Source organism: Phaenicophaeus curvirostris, unplaced genomic scaffold (genome assembly GCF_032191515.1).
Source record: "Phaenicophaeus curvirostris isolate KB17595 unplaced genomic scaffold, BPBGC_Pcur_1.0 scaffold_366, whole genome shotgun sequence".
In the NCBI taxonomy this organism is placed as follows: Eukaryota; Metazoa; Chordata; class Aves; order Cuculiformes; family Cuculidae; genus Phaenicophaeus; species Phaenicophaeus curvirostris.
This window is the reverse complement of record NW_027206964.1, coordinates 41,490-63,415: the sequence shown is the minus strand read 5'-3', so window position 1 is coordinate 63,415 and position 21,926 is coordinate 41,490. Positions and strand designations below refer to the sequence as shown.

General features: G+C 60.2%; 3 protein-coding genes across 3 annotated transcripts in view; all 3 read left to right on the top strand.

Annotated features, from left to right (window-relative positions):
* The window catches only part of CCDC106 (coiled-coil domain containing 106), a 9,187-nt gene extending 858 nt beyond the window's left edge, over positions 1–8,329 (top strand). Inside the window, 7 exon segments of the mRNA XM_069882821.1 lie at positions 519–597; positions 599–626; positions 1,304–1,364; positions 1,367–1,423; positions 1,747–1,753; positions 2,451–2,665; positions 4,076–8,329. Coding sequence (XP_069738922.1) covers positions 519–597; positions 599–626; positions 1,304–1,364; positions 1,367–1,423; positions 1,747–1,753; positions 2,451–2,665; positions 4,076–4,392 — 764 coding nt within the window. The 3' untranslated portion in view covers positions 4,393–8,329.
* LOC138734984 (basic proline-rich protein-like) lies at positions 5,351–6,547 on the top strand. Its single transcript, XM_069882820.1, has one exon. The coding sequence runs from the start codon at positions 5,351–5,353 to the stop codon at positions 6,545–6,547; it is 1,197 nt and encodes a 398-aa protein (XP_069738921.1).
* Positions 8,330–10,885: 2,556 nt separating the features above from the next.
* On the top strand, positions 10,886–21,902 carry LOC138734978 (splicing factor U2AF 65 kDa subunit). Its single transcript, XM_069882813.1, has 10 exons — positions 10,886–10,936; positions 11,033–11,136; positions 13,042–13,193; positions 14,880–14,996; positions 15,088–15,226; positions 16,534–16,613; positions 16,884–17,006; positions 17,619–17,705; positions 20,069–20,317; positions 21,729–21,902. Exons 2-10 carry the CDS (start codon positions 11,115–11,117, stop codon positions 21,861–21,863), a joined length of 1,104 nt encoding a protein of 367 aa, XP_069738914.1. The 5' UTR covers positions 10,886–10,936; positions 11,033–11,114; the 3' UTR covers positions 21,864–21,902.
* Positions 21,903–21,926: the final 24 nt, after the last annotated feature.

Sequence of the window (21,926 nt, the reverse complement as noted above, 5' to 3'; positions counted from 1 at the left end):
CCAGGACCCTCATATTGAGGGGATTGGGGGGGCGTAGGGCCTTGAAGAGGAGCAGAATCCTCATTTGGGGGGGCCTGGGGGGGTAGGACCCTCATTTGGGAGGGTCTGAGGGGATTTGGGGGCCAGGACCCTCGGGAGGGGGGCAGGACCCTCATATTGGGGGGATTTGGGGGGGCAGGGCCTTGGAGAGGGACAGGATCCTCATTTGGGGGGGGCTGGGGGGGTAGGACCCTCATTGGGGGGGGCTGAGGGGGTTTGGGGGGGCCAGGACCCTCGTGGGGGGGCAGGACCCTCATACTGGGGGGGGGCTGGGGGGCTAGGACCCTCGTGGGGGGGGCAGGACCCTCATACTGGGGGGTGGCTGGGGGGGGCTAGGACCCTCATTTGTGGGGGGCTGAGGGGATTTGGGGGGCCAGGACCCTGGGGGGGGGGGCAGGGCCCTCATATTGGGGGGATCTGGGGGGGGCAGGGTCCCCAATAGGGTTTTGGGGGGCTGACAGTGCTTCCCCCCCCCCCAGTGAAGAAGGACAAGGAGGCGTTCGAGGTCCCCGTCCCCTTCGAGGAGCCCCCCCCCCTGGAGCCCCCCCTCTTCTACGGCCTCGGGCCCCCCCAGGGCGGCTTTGAAGGTGGGGGGGGTCCCTGTCCCTGAGGGGGGGGCCCTAGGGTTCCAGAGGGGTCTGGGGGTAGGGGTCCCATGCTGAGGGGGGGTCCCTGTAGCTGAGGGGGGGTCCCAGGTTTCTTGGGGGGGTCCCAGAGCTCCCAAGGTGGGGGTTGCTATCCCTGAAAGGGGGGGGGTCGATACTGGGGGGTGTCCCCAGTGTTCCAGGGGTCTCCGTTGGGGGGGGGGTCTCAAGGTGGAGGGGGTCGCTGTGCCTGGGGGGGGGGGGGATCCATGCTGAGGGGGAGTCCTTATCCCTATCCCTTGGGGGGGTCCCGGGGGGTGTCCCTGTCCCTGGGGGGGTGGGATGCTGAAGGGGGGTCTGATGCTGAAGGGAGTCCTGGGGGGGGGGGTCTCTGTCTCTGTGGGGGTCCCTAATCCCATGGGGGGGGGTCCCTGATGCTGAGGGAGGGGTGTCTCTGTCTCTGTGGGGGTCCCTATCCCCATGGGGGGGGCCCCTGATGCTGAGGGGGGGGGTCTCTGTCTCTGTGGGGGTCCCTATCTCCATTGGGGGGGTCCCTGATGCTGAGGGGGGGGGGGGGGTCCCTGGGGGGTTGGATGCTGAGGGGGGTCTCTGAGGGGTCCCTATCCCCACGGGGGGGTCCCCGATGCTGAGGGGGGGTCCCTCAGCCCCGCGGGGCGCAGCTGGCGCTGGCGCTGGAGCGCACGGCCTGGCTGCAGAAGAGGATCCAGGACCTGGAGGACGAGCGGATTTTCTGCGCTGCCAGCTCGACAAGTTCTGCTCGGGGGTCCGGGGGGGCGACGGTGAGGGGGGGGGGCAAAGGGGGGGATTGGGGGGCAAAACAGGGGCATTGGGGGCAAACCAGGGGGATGGGGGGCAAAAAGGGGGGATTGAGGGGCAAAAGGGGGATTTTGCGGGTGAAGAGTGAGATTTGGGGGGCAAAGAGGGGATTTTGGGGGGCAAAAGGGGGGATTTTGTGGGTAAAAAGTGAGATTTGAGGGGCAAAGAGGGGATTTTGGGGGGTGAAAGGGGGGATTTTGCGGGGTGAAGAGTGAGATTTGAGGGGCAAAGAGGGGATTTTGGGGGACAAAGGGGGGATTGGGGGGCAAAAGGGGGGATTTTGCAGGTAAAAAGTGAGATTTGAGGGGCAAAGAGGGGATTTTGGGGGGTGAAAGGGGGGATTGGGGGGCAAAAGGGGGGATTTTGTGGGTGAGGAGTGAGATTTGGGGGCAAAGAGGGGATTTTGGGGGGCAAAAGGGGGGATTGAGGGGCAAAAGGGGGGATTTTGCAGGTAAAAAGTGAGATTTGAGGGGCAAAGAGGGGATTTCGGGGGGTGAAAGGGGGGATTGGGGGGCAAAAGGGAGGATTTTGTGGGCGAAGAGTGAGATTTGAGGGGTAAAGAGGGGATTTTGGGGGGTGAAAGGGAGGATTTTGTGGGTAAAAAGTGAGATTTGAGGGGCAAAGAGGGGATTTTGGGGGGGTGAAAGGAGGGATTGAGGGGCAAAAGGGGGGATTTTGTGGGTGAAGAGTGAGATTTGAGGGGCAAAGAGGGGATCTTGGGGGGCAAAAGGGAGGATTTTGTGGGTGAAGGGGGAGATTTTGGGGGACAAAGGGGGGAATTGGAGGCAAAAGGGGGTTTGGGGGTAAAACGGAGGGAATTGGGGAGCAAAAAGGGGGGATTTGAGGGGTAAAGGGGGATTTGGGGACACTGGGACAAGGATTTTGGGGCTTTGGGGGGCTCTGGGGACACTGGGACAGGGATTGGGGGGTCTGGGGGGCTCTGGGGACACTGAGAGAGGGATTTGGGGGGCTCTGGGGACCCTGGGACAGGGATGTGGGGTCCCGCAGAGGAGCCGGGGGCGCGGGAAGGTGGCTCCTCGCCGCGGGGGACCCCGGGGACCCCAACGCCGGCGAGGGCACCGACAACGACAGCGTCGCCTCGTCCCTGGGCCCCGGTGACGACCCCGGCAGCGGCGGCGCCCGAGACCCCCGCGGGGACCCCCGGCGCCACCTCGGCAAAGCCCGGACCCGCGAGCGGCAGCGAGGTGAGACGGGGACCCCGGGACGATGGGGACACCCCTGGGGACCCCCCCCTGGGGTCACCGGGACCCTCTGAGACCCCTTTGGGGACACTGTGGAGCTCCCTGGGGACAATTTGGGGTCACTGGCACCCTTTGGGGACCTTCTGGGGACACTTTGGGGTCACTGGGATCCTCTGAGACCCCCCCCGGGGACAATTTGGGGACACTGGGACCTCTCTGGGGACACTGGGAGCTCCCTGGGGACCCTTTGGGGACACTGAGACCCTTTGGGGACTCTCTGGGGACACTTTGGTGTCCCTGGGACCCTTTGGGACCCCCCTGGGGGCCCCCCCAGGACCCCTTGGGGACCCCGGGACTCACTGTTCCTGCTTTATCCCCCCCCCCTTGACCCCCAATCCCCCATTCCCCCTCAATCCCTCTGATCCCCCATTTCTCCTCAATCCCATCATTACCCTCTAATCCCCCCATTTCTCCCCAATCCCCCCATTTCCCCCCAATCCCCCCATTTCCCCCCAATCCCCCTATTCCTCTCCAATCCCCCATTTTTCCTCAATACCCCCCAATCCCCCCATTCCTCCCCAATCCCCCATTTCTCCCCATTCTTCTGCAATCCCCCCATTCCCCCCAACCCCCCTATTTCTTCCCCAATCCCCCATTTCTCTTCAATACCCCCCAATCCCCCCATTTCCCCCTAATCCCCCCATTTCTCCCCAATCCCCCATTTCTCCCCAATCCCCCATTTCTCCTCAATACCCCCCAATCCCCCCATTTCTCCTCAATCCCCCCATTTCTCCTCAATCCCCCCGTTTCCCCCCAATCCCCCCGTTTCCCCCCAATCCCCCATTTCCCCCCAATCCCCCCATTCCCCCCAATCCCCCTATTTCTTCCCCAATCCCCCATTTCCCCCCAATCCCCCCATTCCCCCCAATCCCCCTATTTCTTCCCCAATCCCCCTATTCCTCCCCAATCCCCCATTTCTCCCCATTTCCCCCCAATCCCCCCATTTCCCCCCAATCCCCCCATTTCCCCCCAATCCCCTATTTCCCCCCAATCCCCCCATTTCCCCCCAATCCCCCATTTCTCCTCAATCCCCCCCGCTCCCCCATTTCTCCCCGATCCCCCCCAATCCCCCTATTTCTCCCCGCTCCCCCATTTCCCCCCAATCCCCCCATTTCTCCCCAATCCCCCCATTTCTCCCCATTTCTCCCCATTCCTCCCCAATCCCCCATTTCTCCCCATTCCTCCCAATCCCCCATTTCTCCCCATTCCCCCCAATCCCCCCATTCCTCCTCAATCCCTGCATTCTTCCCCAATCCCCCCGTTTCTCCCCAATCCCCCATTTCTCCCCGCTCCCCCCCAATCCCCCCGTTTCTCCCCGCTCCCCCCTTTCTCCCCCCCCCCCCCCCCGTGCAGTGAAGGACGCGGACGGGGTGCTGTCGCGCTACAAGAAGATCCTGACGACGTTCCAGCGGCTCAAGAGCATGAGCCGAGCCTTCGAGCACCACCGCGTCGACCGCAACACGGTGGCCCTGACCACGCCGATCGCGGAGCTGCTGCTCGTGGCCCCCGAGAAGCTGGCGGAGGTGGGCGAGTTCGACCCCTCCAAGGAGCGGCTGCTCGAGTACTCGAGGCGCTGCTTCCTCGCCCTCGACCCCGCCACCCTGCAGAAGGTGCAGGCGCTCAAGAAGAGCAAACTGCTGCTGCCCATCACCTACCGCTTCAAGCGGTGAGGGGGGGCGCCCCGAAACCCGCGGAAAACGACCCCGAGAACGGCCCCGCAGAGACCCGAAATGCCCCAGAGAACCCAAGACCCTACAGGGTGCCCCAAACCCGCTGGAAATGACCCCAAAACTGGCCCCGCAGAGACCCGAAACACCCCAGAGAACCCAAGACCCTACAGGGTGCCCCAAAACAGCCCCAAACCTGCAGAAAATGACCCCAAAACTGGCCCCGCAGAGACCCGAAACGCCCCAGAGAACCCAAGACCCTACAGAGTGCCCCAAAACAGCCCCAAAACCACAGAAAATGACCCCGAAAACAGCCCCGGAATGACCCGAAACGCCCCAGAGAACCCCAAACCCTACAGGGTGCCCCAAAGCAGCCCCAAACCTGCAGAAAATGACCCCAAAACTGGCCCCGCAGAGACCCGAAACGCCCCAGAGAACCCAAGACCCTACAGGGTGCCCCAAAACAGCCCCAAAACCCGCGGAAAACGACCCCGAGAACGGCCCCGGAATGACCTGAAACGCCCCAGAGAACCCCAAACCCTACAGGGTGCCCCAAAACAGCCCCAAACCTGCAGAAAATGACCCCAAAAACGGCCCCGGAGAGACCCGAAACGCCCCAGAGAACCCCAAACCCTACAGGGTGCCCCAAACCCGCTGGAAATGACCCCAAAACTGACCCCGGAGAGACCCGAAATGCCCCAGAGAACCCCAAACCCTACAGGGTGCCCCAAACTTGCTGGAAATGACCCCAAAACTGGCCCCGCAGAGACCCGAAATGCCCCAGAGAACCCCAAACCCTACAGGGTGCCCCAAAACAGCCCCAAAACCACGGAAAACGACCCCGAAACTGGCCCCACAGAGACCCGAAACGCCCCAGAGTACCCCAAACCCTACAGGGTGCCCCAAAACAGCCCCAAACCCGCAGAAAATGACCCCAAAACCAGCCCCGCAGAGACCCAAAATGCCTCAGAGAACCCAAGACCCTACCGGGTGCCCCAAACCCGCTGAAAATGACCCCAAAACTGGCCCCGCAGAGACCCGAAACGCCCCAGAGAACCCAAGACCCTACAGGGTGCCCCAAAACAGCCCCAAACCCGCTGAAAATGACCCCAAAAATGGCCCCACAGAGACCCGAAACGCCCCAGAGAACCCCAAACCCTACAGGGTGCCCCAAAACAGCCCCAAACCTGCAGAAAATGACCCCAAAACTGGCCCCGCAGAGACCCGAAATGCCTCAGAGAACCCCAAACCCTACAGGGTGCCCCAAACCAGCACCAAAACCGTGGAAAATGACCCCGAAACTGGCCCCGCAGAGACCCGAAACGCCCCAGAGAACCCCAAACCCTACAGGGTGCCCCAAAACAGCCCCAAACCTGCAGAAAATGACCCCAAAACCAGCCCCGGAGAGACCCGAAACGCCCCAGAGAACCCCAAATCCTACAGGGTGCCCCAAAACAGCCCCAAAACCGTGGAAAATGACCCCGAAAATGGCCCCGCAGAGACCCGAAACGCCCCAGAGAACCCCAAACCCTACAGAGTGCCCCAAAACAGCCCCAAAACCGCAGAAAACAACCCCGAAAACGGCCCTGCAGAGACCCGAAACGCCCCAGAGAACCCAAGACCCTACAGGGTGCCCCAAAACAGCCCCAAACCTGCTGAAAATGACCCCAAAAACGGCCCCGGAATGATCCGAAACGCCCCAGAGAACCCCAAACCCTACAGGGTGCCCCAAAACAGCCCCAAACCTGCAGAAAATGACCCCGAAAATGGCCCCGCAGAGACCCGAAACGCCTCAGAGAACCCAAGACCCTACAGGGTGCCCCAAAACAGCCCCAAACCTGCTGAAAATGACCCCAAAAACGGCCCCGGAATGACCCGAAACGCCCCAGAGAACCCAAGACCCTACAGGGTGCCCCAAAACAGCCCCAAAACCACGGAAAATGACCCCGAAACCGGCCCCGGAATGACCCGAAACGCCCCAGAGAACCCCAAACCCTACAGGGTGCCCCAAAACAGCCCCAAACCTGCAGAAAATGACCCCAAAACTGGCCCCGCAGAGACCCGAAATGCCCCAGAGAACCCCAAACCCTACAGGGTGCCCCAAAACAGCCCCAAACCTGCTGAAAATGACCCCGAAACCGGCCCCGGAATGACCTGAAACGCCCCAGAGAACCCAAGACCCTACAGAGTGCCCCAAAACAGCCCCAAAACCGCAGAAAACAACCCCGAAAACGGCCCTGCAGAGACCCGAAACGCCCCAGAGAACCCCAAACCCTACAGGGTGCCCCAAAACAGCCCCAAACCTGCAGAAAATGACCCCAAAACTGGCCCCACAGAGACCCAAAACCCGCCCCAGAGAACCCCAAACCCTACAGGGTGCCCCAAAACAGCCCCAAACCCGCGGAAAATGACCCCGAAAACAGCCCCAGAATGACCCAAGACGCCCCAGAGAACCCAAGACCCTACAGGGTGCCCCAAAACAGCCCCAAACCCGCTGAAAATGACCCCGAAACTGGCCCCGGAGAGACTCAAAACGCCCCAGAGAACCCCAAACCCTACAGGGTGCCCCAAAACAGCCCCAAACCCGCTGAAAATGACCCCAAAAACAGCCCCGGAGAGACCCGAAACGCCCCAGAGAACCCCAGACCCTACAGGGTGCCCCAAAACAGCCCCAAACCTGCAGAAAATGACCCCGAAAACCGACCCCGAGAGACCCGAAATGCCCCAGAGAACCCCAAACCCTACAGGGTGCCCCAAAACAGCCCCAAACCTGCAGAAAATGACCCCAAAACCGACCCCGAGAGACCCGAAACGCCCCAGAGAACCCCAAACCCTACAGGGTGCCCCAAAACAGCCCCAAACCTGCAGAAAATGACCCCAAAACCGGCCCCCCAGAGACCCAAAATGCCTCAGAGAACCCCAAACCCTACAGAGTGCCCCAAAACAGCCCCAAACCTGCAGAAAATGACCCCAAAACCAACCCCGGAGAGACCCGAAACGCCCCAGAGAACCCCAAACCCTACAGGGTGCCCCAAAACAGCCCCAAACCTGCAGAAAATGACCCCAAAACTGGCCCCCCAGAGACCCAAAATGCCTCAGAGAACCCAAGACCCTACAGGGTGCCCCAAAACAGCTCCAAAACCGTGGAAAATGACCCCGAAACCGGCCCCGCAGAGACCCGAAACGCCCCAGAGAACCCCAAACCCTACAGAGTGCCCCAAACCAGCCCCAAAACCACGGAAAATGACCCCGAAACTGGCCCCGGAGAGACCCGAAACGCCCCAGAGAACCCCAAACCCTACAGAGTGCCCTAAAACAGCCCCAAACCTGCAGAAAATGACCCCAAAACTGGCCCCGCAGAGACCCGAAATGCCTCAGAGAACCCCAAACCCTACAGGGTGCCCCAAACCAGCCCCAAAACCGTGGAAAATGACCCCGAAACCGGCCCCGCAGAGACCCGAAACGCCCCAGAGAACCCAAGACCCTACAGGGTGCCCCAAACCCACTGGAAATGACCCCAAAACTGACCCCGGAGAGACCCGAAACACCTCAGAGAACCCCAAACCCTACAGGGTGCCCCAAAACAGCCCCAAACCCGCTGGAAATGACCCCAAAACTGGCCCCGCAGAGACCCAAAACGCCACAGAGAACCCCAAACCCTACAGGGTGCCCCAAAACAGCCCCAAAACCGCGGAAAACGACCCCGAAAACGGCCCCGGAATGACCTGAAACGCCCCAGAGAACCCCAAACCCTACAGGGTGCCCCAAACCCGCTGAAAATGACCCCAAAACTGACCCCGGAGAGACCCGAAACGCCTCAGAGAACCCAGAATGGTCCTAGAACCCCCAGAGTGCCACAAAACCCCTCAGAGACCCCCCAAACCCACCCCCAGAGCCACTTAAAACACCCCAGAGAACCCAAAACAGCCCTCAAAACCCACAGAGACCCCCCCAAAAGCCACAGAGCACCCTGAGACACCCCAAAACACCCCAGAGACCCCCAAACCACACCCCGAAACCCTTCAGAGACCCCAAACCAGCCAGAACACACCCAAATGGCCCCCCAAAAACCCTCAGAGACCCCCAAAACCGCCCCCCAGAGCACCCTGAGGCACCCCAGAGACCCCCAAACTGCCCCCCAGAAGCCACAGAGCCCCCCGAGACACCCCAAAGACCCCCAAACTGCCCCCCAGAAGCCACAGAGCCCCCCGAGACACCCCAGAGACCCCAAAACCGCCCCCCAGAGCACCCCAGAGACCCCCAAACTGCCCCCCAGAAGCCACAGAGCCCCCCGAGACACCCCAGAGACCCCCAAACTGCCCCCCCAGAAGCCACAGAGCCCCCTGAGACACCCCAGAGACCCCCAAGCAGCCAGAACCCACCCAAACGTCCCCCCAAAACCCCCAGAGCGCCCCTATTTCTCCCCAGTCCCCCCATTTCTCCCCGTTCCCCCCTCAATTCTCCTGTTCCAGCTGGGGGGGTTCTGCCCCCACCCCGGGAAAATATGAAAATGGTAAAAAATGAGAAAAAATATTATAAAAAAAAAGAGAAAAATGAATGGAGTAAAAAGGGGGGGGTGGGGGGAAATGAGGGGGAAGGAGAGGGAAAGGGGGAAAATGAGAGGAAATAGAGAGAGGGGGAAGGGCAGAAAGGGAGGAAATAGGGTTGGAAGTGGGGAAATGGGGGAAAGAGGTGGGGGAAGGGAAAAGGGAGGAAGCGGGAAAGGGGGAGGAAAGAGGATGGAAAAGGGGGGTTGGAGAGGAAAGGAGGGGAAAGGGGGGGTGGAGAGGAAAGGGAAAAGGGGGAAGGAGGGGAAGGGGGAATGGAGGGGAAAGGGAAAGGGGGAAGGGGGAAAAAGGGATGGAGGGGAAGGGGAAAAAGGGATGGAGGGGAAAGGGAAAGGAGGGGAAGGGGGAAAAAGGGGGGATGGAAGGGAAAGGGGGGAAGGGGAAAAAGGGGGGATAAGGGGGGAAGGGGGGAAAGGTGGGGAAGGAGGAAAAAGGGGGGATGGAGGGGAAAGGGAAAGGGGGGGAAGGAAGAGAAAGGGGGGATGGAGGGAAAAGGGGGAAGGAGGGGAAGGGGGAAAAAGAGAGGGGGAAGAAAGAAGAGAGGGGAAAAAGAGAGGGGGGACAAAGGAGAGAGGGGAAATAGGGGGGAAAAGAAGAGGAAAGAGCCGAAGGGGGACGGAAAGAACCGAGGGGAGACGGAAAGAGCCGAGCGCCGCCGGAAGGAGCCGAGCGCTGACGGAGAGAGCCGAGCGCCGCCGGAAGGAGGCGAGCGGTGACGGAGAGAGCCGAGCGCCGCCGGAAGGAGCCGATCGGGGCCGAGCGGGACCGGAAGTGTCGGCGCGCGGGGCCGGAAGTGGCGGCGCTGCCGAGCGGGGCCCGGGCTGCGCGGGGTCGGAGCCGCCGAGCGGAGCCGCCGACATGTCGGATTTCGATGAGTTCGAGCGGCAGCTCAACGAGAACAAACAAGGTGCGAGGAGAAGGGCGCGGGGGGGCGGGGGGTCCCCAGCAGCAGCGCCGCCCCCCTCCCTCCCCCCCCGCCACGCTCCGCCCCTCCCCCACCCACGCCCCCCCCCCAAGGGTCCCCGCCCCCCCCCTCTTTGAGCCCTTTGAGGGGTCCCTGACCCCCCTTTGAGGGGTCTCGGAGGGGTGGGGGGGGTTGGGGGTCAAGGATGGGAGATAGGGATCGGGGGAGGGTGTCTGGGGGGCGTCCTGGGCGTTGGGGTTCTGGGGGGGGTTCTAGGGGTTGGGGGTGGGAGTTGGGGGTCTTGGGGGGTGTGTTCTGGGGGTCTGGGGTGGGACTTGGGGGTCGGGAGGGAGTCTAGGGGGGGTCCTGGGGGTTGGGGGAGGGAGTTGGGGGTCTGGGGGGTGTGTGCTGGGGGTCCAGGGGGTGTCCTGGGGTTTGAGGGTGGGAGTTGGGGGGCAGAGGGGTGTCCTGGGGGTTGGAGGGGGGAGTTGGGGTTCTAGGGAGTGTTTGGGGGGGGTCTTGGGGGTCTTGGGTGGGTCCTGGGGTTTGGGGGGGGGGAGTTGGGGGTCTGGGGGGGTCTAGGAAGTGCCTGGGGGGGGGTCTGGGGTGGGACTTGGGGGTCGGGAGGGAGTCTGGGGGGGGTCCTGGGGTTGGGGAGGGGAATTGGGGGTCTTGGGGGTGTAGGAGGGGAGTCCTGGGAGTCTTAGGGGGATCCTGGGGGGTCTGGGATGGATCCTGGGGGCTCAGGGGTGGGAGTTGGGGTTTGGGACGTCCCAGGGGTTAGGGGTTTCTGACCCTCCTCACCTAATTTATTGCCTCCCCCTCAATTTTTGGGGTGTGTCCCCCCCCCCAGAACGCGACAAGGAGAACCGTCACCGCAAGCGCAGCCACAGCCGCTCCCGCAGCCGCGACCGCAAGCGCCGCAGCCGCAGCCGCGACCGGCGCAACCGCGACCAGCGCAGCGTGGGAAATTATTAATTACGAAGTCACGGGCTTCGAATTTCGTTCAAATTGCGATTCTTAATGAGGTTTCGTCTCCTCGCAGGTCGCCTTTGAGCCTTTCGGGGCCGCTGAGGTGAGAGAGGGGGGGTCGTGGGGGGTCAGAGGGAGGTTTTGGGGGGCTCTAAGAGGGGTCAGTCCCCTCCTAACCCCCCCAACCCGCCCCCCCCAGCCGCTCCCCCCGCCACGAGAAGAAGAAGAAGATCCGCAAGTACTGGGATGTGCCCCCCCCCGGCTTCGAGCACATCACCCCCATGCAGTACAAGGCCATGCAAGGTGAGGGGGCCCCCCTCGGGAACCCCAGAACCCCCCCTGGACCCCCAGAGACCCCCCCGAGGATCCCCGGGACCTCCAGAGCCCCCACATCCCTTCTGAGTCCCCTCCTTTATCACCCCAAGCGCCCCCGCGATCCCCCAGTGCCTCCCACAAAGACCCACAGAGTTACCCCAAAGTGTCCTAGAGACCCCCCCACCTCATACTCTCCCCCAGATCTATTAGGACCCCCAACACCACCCATGGGACCCCCCCCCGGGACCCCCTAATCCTCCCACAGGACACTCCAAACCCCCAGAAACTCCCTGGATCTTTTAAACTCCCCTCAGAACCCTCTAAATCCTCCTAAACTCCCCAAGGACCCCCAAAAACTGTCCCAAGTCTCCTCCAACCCCCCCAGGACCCCCATAAGCCGCCCAGGATCCCCTAAACTCCTCTCAGAACACCCTAAACTCCCCAAGGGCCCCCAAAAACTCCTCCAGGCCCCCTCCAAACGCCCCAGGAGCCCCACAACCTTCCCTAGGACCCCAAAAACTCCCTCAAACGCCCCCCAAAGCCCCCCAGGGCCCCCCTAAACTCCCCTCAGAACACCCTAAACTCCCCTAAGGACCCCCAAAAGGTCCCCCAAGCCCCCTCCACATCATCCCAGGACCTCCATAAACCCCCAGGATCCCCTAAACTCCCCTCAGAACCTGCTAAACTCCCCCTAGGGCCCCCCAAAACTCCCTCAAGCCCCCATAACCCCCGTCCAGGACCCCCTGAACTCCCCTCAGAGCCCTCTAAACTCCCCATAGGGCCCCCAAAAACTCCCTCAAGCCCCCATAACCCCCCCCAGGACCCCCTAAACTCCCCTCAGAACCCCCTGAACTCCCCTCAGAACCCTCTAAACTCCCCATAGGGCCCCCCAAAACTCCCTCAAGCCCCCATAACCCCCCCTCCAGGACCCCCTAAACTCCCCTCAGAACCCTCTAATCTCCCCCTAGGGCCCCAAAAACTCCCTCAAGACCCCATACCCCCACCCCGGGACCCCTTAAACTCCCCTCAGAAGCCCCTAAACTCCCCCAAGGATCCCCAAAAAGTCCCCCAAGCCTGCTCCACATCACTCCAGGACCTCAATAAACCCCCCAGGACCCCCTGAACTCCCCTCAGAGCCCTCTAAACTCCCCATAGGGCCCCCAAAAACTCCCTCAAGCCCCCATAACCCCCCCCAGGACCCCCTAAACTCCCCTCAGAACCCCCTGAACTCCCCTCAGAACCCTCTAAACTCCCCCTAGGGCCCCAAAAACTCCCTCAAGACCCCATACCCCCACCTCGGGACCCCTTAAACTCCCCTCAGAAGCCCCTAAACTCCCCCAGGGACCCCCAAAAACTCCCCCAAGCACCCTCCGAATCCCCCCAGGATCTCCATAAACCCCCCAGGATCCCCTAAACTCCCCTCAGAACCCTCTAAACTCCCCCTAGGGCCCCCCTAAACTCCCTCGAGCCCCCATAACCCCCCCCCAGGACCCCCTAAACTCCCCTCAGAACCTCCTAAATTCCCCCAAGTCCTCTCCAAATCACCCCAGGACCTCAATAAATCCCCCAGGACCCCCTGAACTCCCCTCAGAACCCTCTAAACTCCCCCTAGGGCCCCCAAAAACTCCCTCGAGCCCCCATAACCCCCCTCCAGGACCCCCTAAACTCCCTTCAGAACCCCCTAAACTCGCCTCAGAACCCTCTAAACTCCCCCTAGGCTCCCAAAAACTCCCTCAAGCCCCCATAATCCCACCCAGGCCCCCCTAAACTCCCCTCAGACCCCCCATAATCCCACCCAGGCCCCCCTAAACTCCCCTCAGACCCCCCTAAACTCCCCCCAGCCCCCTCCCAACCCCCCCCCAGGCCCCCTAACCCCCCCCTGTGTGGCGGCAGCGGCGGGGCAGATCCCGGCGACGGCGCTGCTGCCCACCATGACGCCGGACGGGCTGGCCGTCACCCCCACGCCGGTGCCCGTGGTCGGCAGCCAGATGACGCGGCAGGCGCGGCGCCTCTACGTGGGCAACATCCCCTTCGGCATCACCGAGGTACCGGGGGGGGGGTCCTCCTGCTCCCCCTTTACCCCCCCTCCCGCTCCCCTTCCCCCTCGCCTTTCGCTTGCGCTTCGCTCCCCGTCCTGCTCCCCTTTTGCTCCCCTTTCTCCTCACGTTTTGCTCATGTTTCACTCCCCTTTCTCTCGTGTTTTGCTTCTTTTTCTGATCCCTTTTCTGCTTCTTTTTCACTTTCTCTTCACTCTCTTTTCTGCTCCTTTTTCACTCTCTTTTCTGCTCCCGTTTCACTCCCTTTTCTGCTCCCGTTTCACTCCCTTTTCTGCTCCCGTTTCACTCCCTTTTCTGCTGCCATTTCACTCCCCTTTCCCTCATGTTTTGCTCCCCTTTCTGCTTTCCTTTTCCACGTGTTTTGCTCTCCTTTCTGCTCTCCTTTCTCTCGTGTTTTGCTCCCCTTCCTGATCCCTTTTCTGCTCCCTTTTCCCTCATGTTTTACTCCTTTTTTTCCTTTCTTTTCTCTCATGTTTTGCTTCTCTTTTTGCTCCTATTTTACTCTTTTTTCTGCTCCCCTTTCACTCCCTTTTCCCTCATGTTTCGCTTTCTTTTGTGCTCCCCTTTCTGCTTCCTTTTCTCTCACTTTTCCCTCATGTTTTGCTGCCCTTTCTGCTCTGTTTTTTGTTCCCTTTTCCCTCACATTTTTCTCTTGTTTTTCTTTCTTTATCCTTATGTTTTGCTCCGTTTTCTGCTCCCCTGCTCCGTTTTCTGCTCCCCTTTCCCTCATGTTTTGCTTCCCTTTTTGCTCCCCTTTCTACCCCCCTTCCACTCCCTTTTTTTCTCCCCTTTCGCTCCCCTTTCCTTCATGTTTTGCTCTTCTTTTTGCTTCTCTTTCTGCTCTCCTTTCTCTCATACATTTGTTCTTTTTTTGCTCCCTTTTCCTTTGTATTTTGCTCCCCTTTCTGCTTCCTTTCCGCTCTACTTTTTGCTTTTCTTTCCCTAATTTTTGCCGTCGTGTTTTGCTTCTCTTTCTACTTCTATTTTTGTTGGGTTTTTATTCTTTTTTCTCTCATGTTTTGCTGCTTTTCTTTTCCCTTTCCTGCTCTCATTTCCTTCACACATTTTCTCCTTGTTGCTTTACTTTCCCTTGTATTTTATTCCCCTTTTTGCTTTCTTTTCTGCTCCCCTTTCCCTCTTGTATTTCTCCCTTTTTTGCTCCCCTTTTCCTCATATTTTGCTTTCTTTTTTGCTCCCCTTTCACTCCCCTTTTCCCTCGTATTTCACTCCCTTTTCTGCTCCCCCCCTTTCTCTCCATTTCCCCCCCTTTCTCTCCATTTCCCCCCCTTTCTCTCCATTTCCCCCCCTTTCCCTCCATTTCCCCCCCTTCCCCTCCATTTTCCCCCCCTTCCCCTCCATTTTCCCCCCCTTCCCCTCCATTTTCCCCCCCTTCCCCTCCATTTTCCCCCCCTTCCCCTCCATTTTCCCCCCCTTCCCCTCCATTTTCCCCCCCTTCCCCTCCATTTTCCCCCCCTTCCCCTCCATTTTCCCCCCCTTCCCCTCCATTTTCCCCCCCTTCCCCTCCATTTTCCCCCCCTTTCCCTCCATTTTCCCCCCCTTTCCCTCCATTTTCCCCCTGTTTTCGCCCCGTTTCCCCTCATTTTCCCCCCCTTTCCCCCCGTGTCCCCCATTTTTTCCCCATTTCCCCCAATCTCTCACTCTTTCCCCCCCCAGGAGGCGATGATGGATTTCTTCAACGCTCAGATGCGCCTGGGGGGCCTCACCCAGGCTCCCGGCAACCCCGTCCTGGCCGTTCAGATCAACCAGGACAAGAACTTCGCCTTCCTGGAGGTTTGGCGGGGGGGTCTGGGGTTTTGGGGTTCAGAGTGGGGGGGTCACGGAGCCTTTCGGGGGCCCCTGACCCCCCCTGGCCCCCCCCCAGTTCCGCTCGGTGGACGAGACCACGCAGGCCATGGCCTTCGACGGCATCATCTTCCAAGGGCAGTCGCTCAAGATCCGCCGCCCCCACGACTACCAGCCGCTGCCCGGCATGTCCGAGAACCCCTCTGTCTACGTCCCGGGTGAGGGGGGACCCCAAAACCCACCCCAGGCACCCCAAAATCTGACCCGGGCACCCCAAAAACCCCACAGACCCCAAAAACCCACCCTGAGCGCCCCTAAAGTCACCCCTAAAGCCACCCAAAAACCTTCAATTGCGGCCCAGTGTGTCTGAGAACTCCTTGATCTACGTCCCGGGTGAGGGGGGACCCCAAAACCCTCCCTGGGAACCCCAAAATCTGACCCGGGCACCCGAAAAACCCCACAGACCCCAAAAACCCATCCTGAGAGCCCCTAAAGTCACCCCTAAGGCCACCCCAAAACCTTCAATTGCTGCCCAGTGTGTCTAAGAACATCTTGATCTACGTCCCGGGTGAGGGGGGGACCCCAAAACCCTCCCTGGGAACCCCAAAACCTGACCTGGGTGCCCCAAAAACCCCAGAGACCCCAAAAACCCGCCCTGAGACTCCTTAAAGTCACCCCTAAGGCCCCCCCAAAACCTTCAACTGCTACCCAGTGTGTCCAAGAACCCTTCTGTCTATGTCCCGGGTGAGGGGGGACCCCAAAACCCCCCCTCGGAACCCCAAAATCTGACCCGGGCACCCAAAAAACCCCACAGACCCCAAAAACCCACCCTGAGCGCCCCTAAAGTCACCCCTAAAGCCACCCCAAAACCTTCAACTGCTGCCCAGTGTGTCTGAGAGCCCCTCCGTCTACATCCCAGGTGAGGGGGGACCCCAAAACCCACCCCGGGCACCCCAAAACCTGACCCGGGCACCCCAAAAACCCCACAGACCCCAAAACCCCACCCTGAGCGCCCCTAAAGTCACCCCTAAGGCCACCCCAAAACCTTCAACTGCTACCCAGTGCGTCCAAGAATCCTTCTGTCTATGTCCCGGGTGAGGGGGGACCCCAAAACCCTTCCTGGGAACCCCAAAACCTGACCCGGGCACCCCAAAAACCCCACAGACCCCAAAAACCCATTCTGAGAGCCCCTAAAGTCACCCCTAAGGCCACCCCAAAACCTTCAGCTGTTGTCTGGCATGTCCGAGAACCCCTCTGTCTACGTCCCGGGTGAGGGTGGACCCCAAAACCCTTCCTGGGAACCCCAAAACCTGACCCGGGCACCCCAAAAACCACAGAGACCCCAAAAACCCATTCTGAGAGCCCCTAAAGTCACCCCTAAGGCCACCCCAAAACCTTCAGCTGCTGCCCAGTGTGTCTGAGAACCCCTCTGTCTACGTCCTGGGTGAGGGGGGACCCCAAAACCCACCCTGGGCACCCCAAAACCTGACCCCGTCCCCCCGTTTACCCCCTTGCGCCCCCCCAGGTGTCGTCTCCACGGTCGTGCCCGACTCCGCGCACAAACTCTTCATCGGGGGCCTCCCTAATTACCTTAACGACGATCAGGTACGGGGAGGGGGGAACCCCAAAACGCCCCCAGACCCCCCCCTGGGGCCCCCCAAATCCCGAGGGGGGGGCGGGGACCCCCATTTCCCACCCCCCAGGGATTAGTTTGAATCAATGGGAGCAAAAATGGGGGTTGGGGGGTGGGGGGTCCCGGTTTTGGGGGGGTGTTCCTGGTTTGGGGGGGGGAATTCCTGGTTTTGTGGGGGTGTTCCTGGTTTTGGGGGGTCTCTAGTTTTTGGGGGGGTCCCCACATTTCTGCTCCCCCCCCAGGTGAAGGAGCTGCTGACGTCGTTCGGGCCCCTCAAAGCCTTCAACCTGGTGAAGGACAGTGCGACCGGGCTCTCCAAGGGCTACGCCTTCTGCGAGTACGTGGACATCAACGTCACCGACCAGGTACCCCAAAAAAACCCCGGGGGAACCCCAAAAACCCCAGAGGAACCCCGAAAACCCCAGGAGAACCCCAAAAACGCCTCCCTGCTCCGCTCCAAGCCTTACCTGGGGCTGCGTGTGACCCAAACTAACCCCGAATCAACCCAAAATCCATCCTGGAGGTGCTGGGGAGGGTTGGGGACCCCCCCCAGACAGACCTGGGGACCCCAAAAAGCAACCGGGCCCCCCCCCCAGATCTCATGGTGATCCCAACCCCCCCCTTGCTCCTCCCCAAACCCTCCCAGCCTCCCTGCAGGCTCCCCTGGGGTTGATCGTGCCCCAAAATTCACTGAAATGCACCCAAAATCAGCCCCAAATTCATCTGGGGGGGGGGCTGAGAGGGTTGGGGACCCCCCCAAACTGAGTTAGGGCCCCCCCGACCCCCCCAGATCCCGCAGTGTCCCCCAAAACCCCATGTTGCCCCCCCAAACCCTCCCAGCAGGCTCCCCTGGGGTTGATCGTGCCCCAAAATTCACTGAAATGCACCCAAAATCCGCCCCAAATCCATCCGGGGGGGGGGGCTGAGAGGGTTGGGGACCCCCCCAAACTGACTTGGGGTCCCCCCGACCCCCCCAGGCGATCGCGGGACTGAACGGGATGCAGCTCGGGGACAAGAAGCTGCTGGTGCAGAGGGCGAGCGTGGGGGCCAAGAACGCCACCCTGGTGAGGGGGGGCTGGGGGGGTGAGGGGGGCAGGTTGGGGGTCTGGGGGGCAGGTTGGGGGGCTGGGGGGGCAGTTGTGGGGTTGGGGGGGTGGGTTGGGGGGGTTTGGGGGGGTTGGGGGGCAGTTATGGGGTTTTAGGGGAGGGTTGGGGGGCAGGTTGGGGGTTTGGGGGGGCAGTTATGGGGTTGGGGGCCTGGTTGGGGGTTTTGGGGGAGGGTTGGGGGGCAGTTATGGGGTTTTGGGGGGGTTGGGGGCAGTTGGGGGTTTTAGGGGGGGTTGGGGGGCAGTTATGGGGTTTTGGGGGGGTTGGGGGCAGTTGGGGGTTTTAGGGGGGGTTGGGGGGCAGTTGTGGGGCTGGGGGGGCAGCTGTGGTGGTCAGTGGAGGTTGAGGTGCTCGTTCCATGGAGACGGGAAGCGATGGAGATGGAGGAGGGATGGAGATGGTGGAGATGGCGATGGAGATGATGATGGAGATGATGGAGATGGAGGTGATGGAGACGGAGGTGGTGAGGTTGAGGTTCTCCTTGGAGCTTGTTGAGGCTCCCCACGAGGAGGTTGAGGCTCCCCACGAGGAGGTTGAGACTCTCCATGAAGCTTGTTGAGGTGCTCCTTGAAAGTTGAGGTTTTTCTTGAAGGCTGTTTAGGTTTTCCATGAAGTTTGTTGAGGTTCTCCTTGGAGTTTAAGGTTTTCCATGGCGGTTAAGGTTCTCCATGATGAGATTGAGGTTCTCCATGGGGGTTGTTGAGGTTCTCCTTGGAGATTAAGGTTCTCCGTGATGAGGTTGAGGTTCTCCATGATGAGGTTGAGGTTCTCCATGGGGATTGAGGTTCTCCATGAAGGCTGTTGAGGTTCTCTGTGGTGGTTGAGGTTCTCCATGATGGGGTTGAGGTTCTCCTGGAAGGTTGTTGAGGTTTTCCATGGCAGTCGAGGTTTTCTATGAAGGTTGTTGAGGTTCTCCATGGTGGTTGAGGTTCTCCATGAAAGTTTTTGAGGTTCTCTATGAAGGTTTTTGAGGTTCTCCACGGGGATCGAGGTTCTCCGTGAAGGTTTTTGAGGTTCTCCATGGGGGTTGAGGTTCTCCATGAAAGTTTTTGAGGTTCTCTATGAAGGTTTTTGAGGTTCTCCACAGGGATCGAGGCTCTCCATGAAGGTTGTTGAGGTTCTCCATGAAGGTTGTTGAGGTTCTCTATGAAGGTTTTTGAGGTTCTCTATGAAGGTTTTTGAGGTTCTCCATGAAGGTTTTTGACGTTCTCCATGAAGGTTTTTGAGGTTCTCCATGAAGGTTTTTGAGGTCCTCCATGCGGTTGAGGTTCTCCATGAAGGTTTTTGACGTTCTTCATGGGGATCAAGGTTCTCCATGAAGTTTTTTGAGGTTCTCCATGAAGGTTTTTGAGGTTCTCCATGGGGGTTGAGGTTCTCCATGAAGGTTTTTGACGTTCTCCATGAAGGTTTTTGACGTTCTCCATGAAGGTTTTTGACGTTCTCCGTGCGGTTGAGGTTCTCCATGAAGGTTTTTTGACGTTCTTCATGGGGATCAAGGTTCTCCATGAAGGTTTTTGAGGTTCTCCATGAAGGTTTTTGAGGTTCTCCATGGGGGTTGAGGTTCTCCATGAAGGTTTTTGAGGTTCTCCATGAAGGTTTTTGACGTTCTCCATGAAGGTTTTTGAGGTTCTCCATGCGGTTGAGGTTCTCCATGAAGGTTTTTGAGGTTCTCCGCGGGGGTTGAGGTTCTCCATGAAGGTTTTTGAGGTTCTCCGCGGGGGTTGAGGTTCTCCATGAAGGTTTTTGAGGTTCTCCGCGGGGGTTGAGGTTCTCCATGAAGGTTTTTTACGTTCTCCATGAAGGTTTTTGAGGTCCTCCATGTGGTTGAGGTTCTCCATGAAGGTTTTTGACGTTCTTCATGGGGATCAAGGTTCTCCATGAAGGTTTTTGAGGTTCTTCATGAAGGTTGTTGAGGTTCTCCATGAAGGTTTTTGACGTTCTCCATGAAGGTTTTTGACGTTCTCCATGAAGGTTTTTGAGGTTCTCCATGCGGTTGAGGTTCTCCATGAAGGTTTTTGACGTTCTTCATGGGAATCAAGGTTCTCCATGAAGGTTTTTGAGGTTCTCCATGGGGTTGAGGTTCTCCATGAAGGTTTTTGAGGTTCTCCACGGGGGTTGAGGTTCTCCATGAAGGTTTTTGAGGTTCTCCATGGGGGTTGAGGTTCTCCATGAAGGTTTTTGAGGTTCTCCATGGGGGTTGAGGTTCTCCGCGGAGGTTGTTGATCTCCTCCGGGTTCTCCGCGTGGGCCGAGGTCCCCGTGGCCGCCCCCTCACGCCGTGCGCCCCCCTCCCCCCCACCTCCTCCTCCTCCTCCTCCCAGAGCACCATCAACCAGACGCCGGTGACGCTGCAGGTGCCGGGGCTGGTGAGCTCGCAGGTGCAGGTGGGCGGCCACCCGACCGAGGTGCTGTGCCTGATGAACATGGTGCTGCCCGAGGAGCTGCTGGACGACGAGGAGTACGAGGAGATCGTGGAGGACGTGCGCGACGAGTGCGGCAAGTACGGCCTCGTCAAGTCCATCGAGATCCCCCGGCCCGTCGACGGCGTCGAGGTGCCCGGCTGCGGCAAGGTGAGGCCCCCGAGTGTGGGGAGAGACCCCCAGGTTTGAGGGGAGAGAGACCCCCAAGTTTGAGGGGAGAGAGACCCCCGAGTGTGGAGAGAGAGACCCCCGAGTTTGAGGGGAGAGACCCCCAAGTTTGAGGGGAGAGAGACCCCCGAGTTTGAGGGGAGAGACCCCCAAGTTTGAGGGGAGAGAGACCCCCCGAGTTTGAGGGGAGAGAGACCCCCAAGTTTGAGGGGAGGGAGACCCCCAAGTTTGAGGGGAGAGGCCTGAGTGTGGGGGGAGAGACCCCCGAGTGTGGGGAGAGACCCCCAAGTTTGAGGGGAGAGACCTGAGTGTGGGGGGAGACCCCCCCTTTTCCCCCCAACCCTCCCTTTTTCCCCCCTCCGACCCCCCCTTCTTCGTACCTCCCTTTCTGACCCCCCTTTTTCCCTCTCCAAACCCCCTTTCTCCCCCCCAAACCACCCTTTTCCACCCCCCAAACCACTTCCCCCCCAAACCCCCCTGTTTTTCATCCCCCCCTGTTTTCATCCCCCCCTGTTTTTCATCCCCCCCTGTTTTTCATCCCCCCCTTTTCTGAACCCCCCTTTTTCCCCCCCTGCAACCCCCCTTTTTCCCCCCCTCCAACTCCCCTTTCTCCCCCCCACAAACCCCCATTTTTCCCCTCAAACCCCCTTTTTCCCCCCCGACCCCCCTGTTTTTCATTCCCCCCTTTCTGAACCTCCTTTCCCCCCCCAAACCCCCCTTTTCCCCCTCCAACCCCCTTTTTCCCTCTCCAACCCCCTTTTCCCCCCCGACCCCCTTTTTCCCCCCCAACCCCCTTTTTCCCCCTCCAACCCCCTTTTCCCCCTCCAAACCCCCTTTTCCCCCCCTGACCCCCCTGTTTTCATTCCCCCCTTTCTGAACCCCCTTTTTCCCCCCTCCAACCCCCTTTTTCCCCCCCAAACCCCCTTTTTCCCCCTCCAACCCCCTTTTTCCCCCCCAACCCCCCTTTTTCCCCCCTCCAACCCCCTTTTCCCCCCTCCAAACCCCTTTTCCCCCCTCCAAACCCCCTTTTCCCCCCTCCAACCCCCTTTTCCCCCCTCCAAACCCCCTTTTCCCCCCCCAACCCCCTTTTTCCCCCCTCCAACCCCCTTTTCCCCCCCCAAACCTCCTTTTTCCCCCCCAACCCCCCTTTTTCCCCCCTCCAACCCCCTTTTCCCCCCCCAAACCCCCTTTTTCCCCCTCCAACCCCCTTTTCCCCCTCCAAACCCCTTTTTCCCCCCTCCAACCCCCTTTCCCCCTCCAACCCCCTTTTTCCCCCCCCAAACCCCCTTTTTCCCCCTCCAACCCCTTTTTTCCCCCTCCAACCCCCTTTTTCCCCCCCCCCCCGCCCCCCCATTTCCCCCCCCCCCCTTTCCTGACCCCCCTTTTCTCGCAGATCTTCGTGGAGTTCACGTCGGTCTTCGACTGCCAGAAGGCGATGCAGGGGCTCACGGGGCGCAAGTTCGCCAACCGCGTGGTCGTCACCAAATACTGCGACCCCGACTCCTACCATCGCCGCGACTTCTGGTAGCGCCGCCCCCCCGGACCCCCCGAACCCCAAAACCCCAAACACACCCCCCCCCTTCTATTTTTT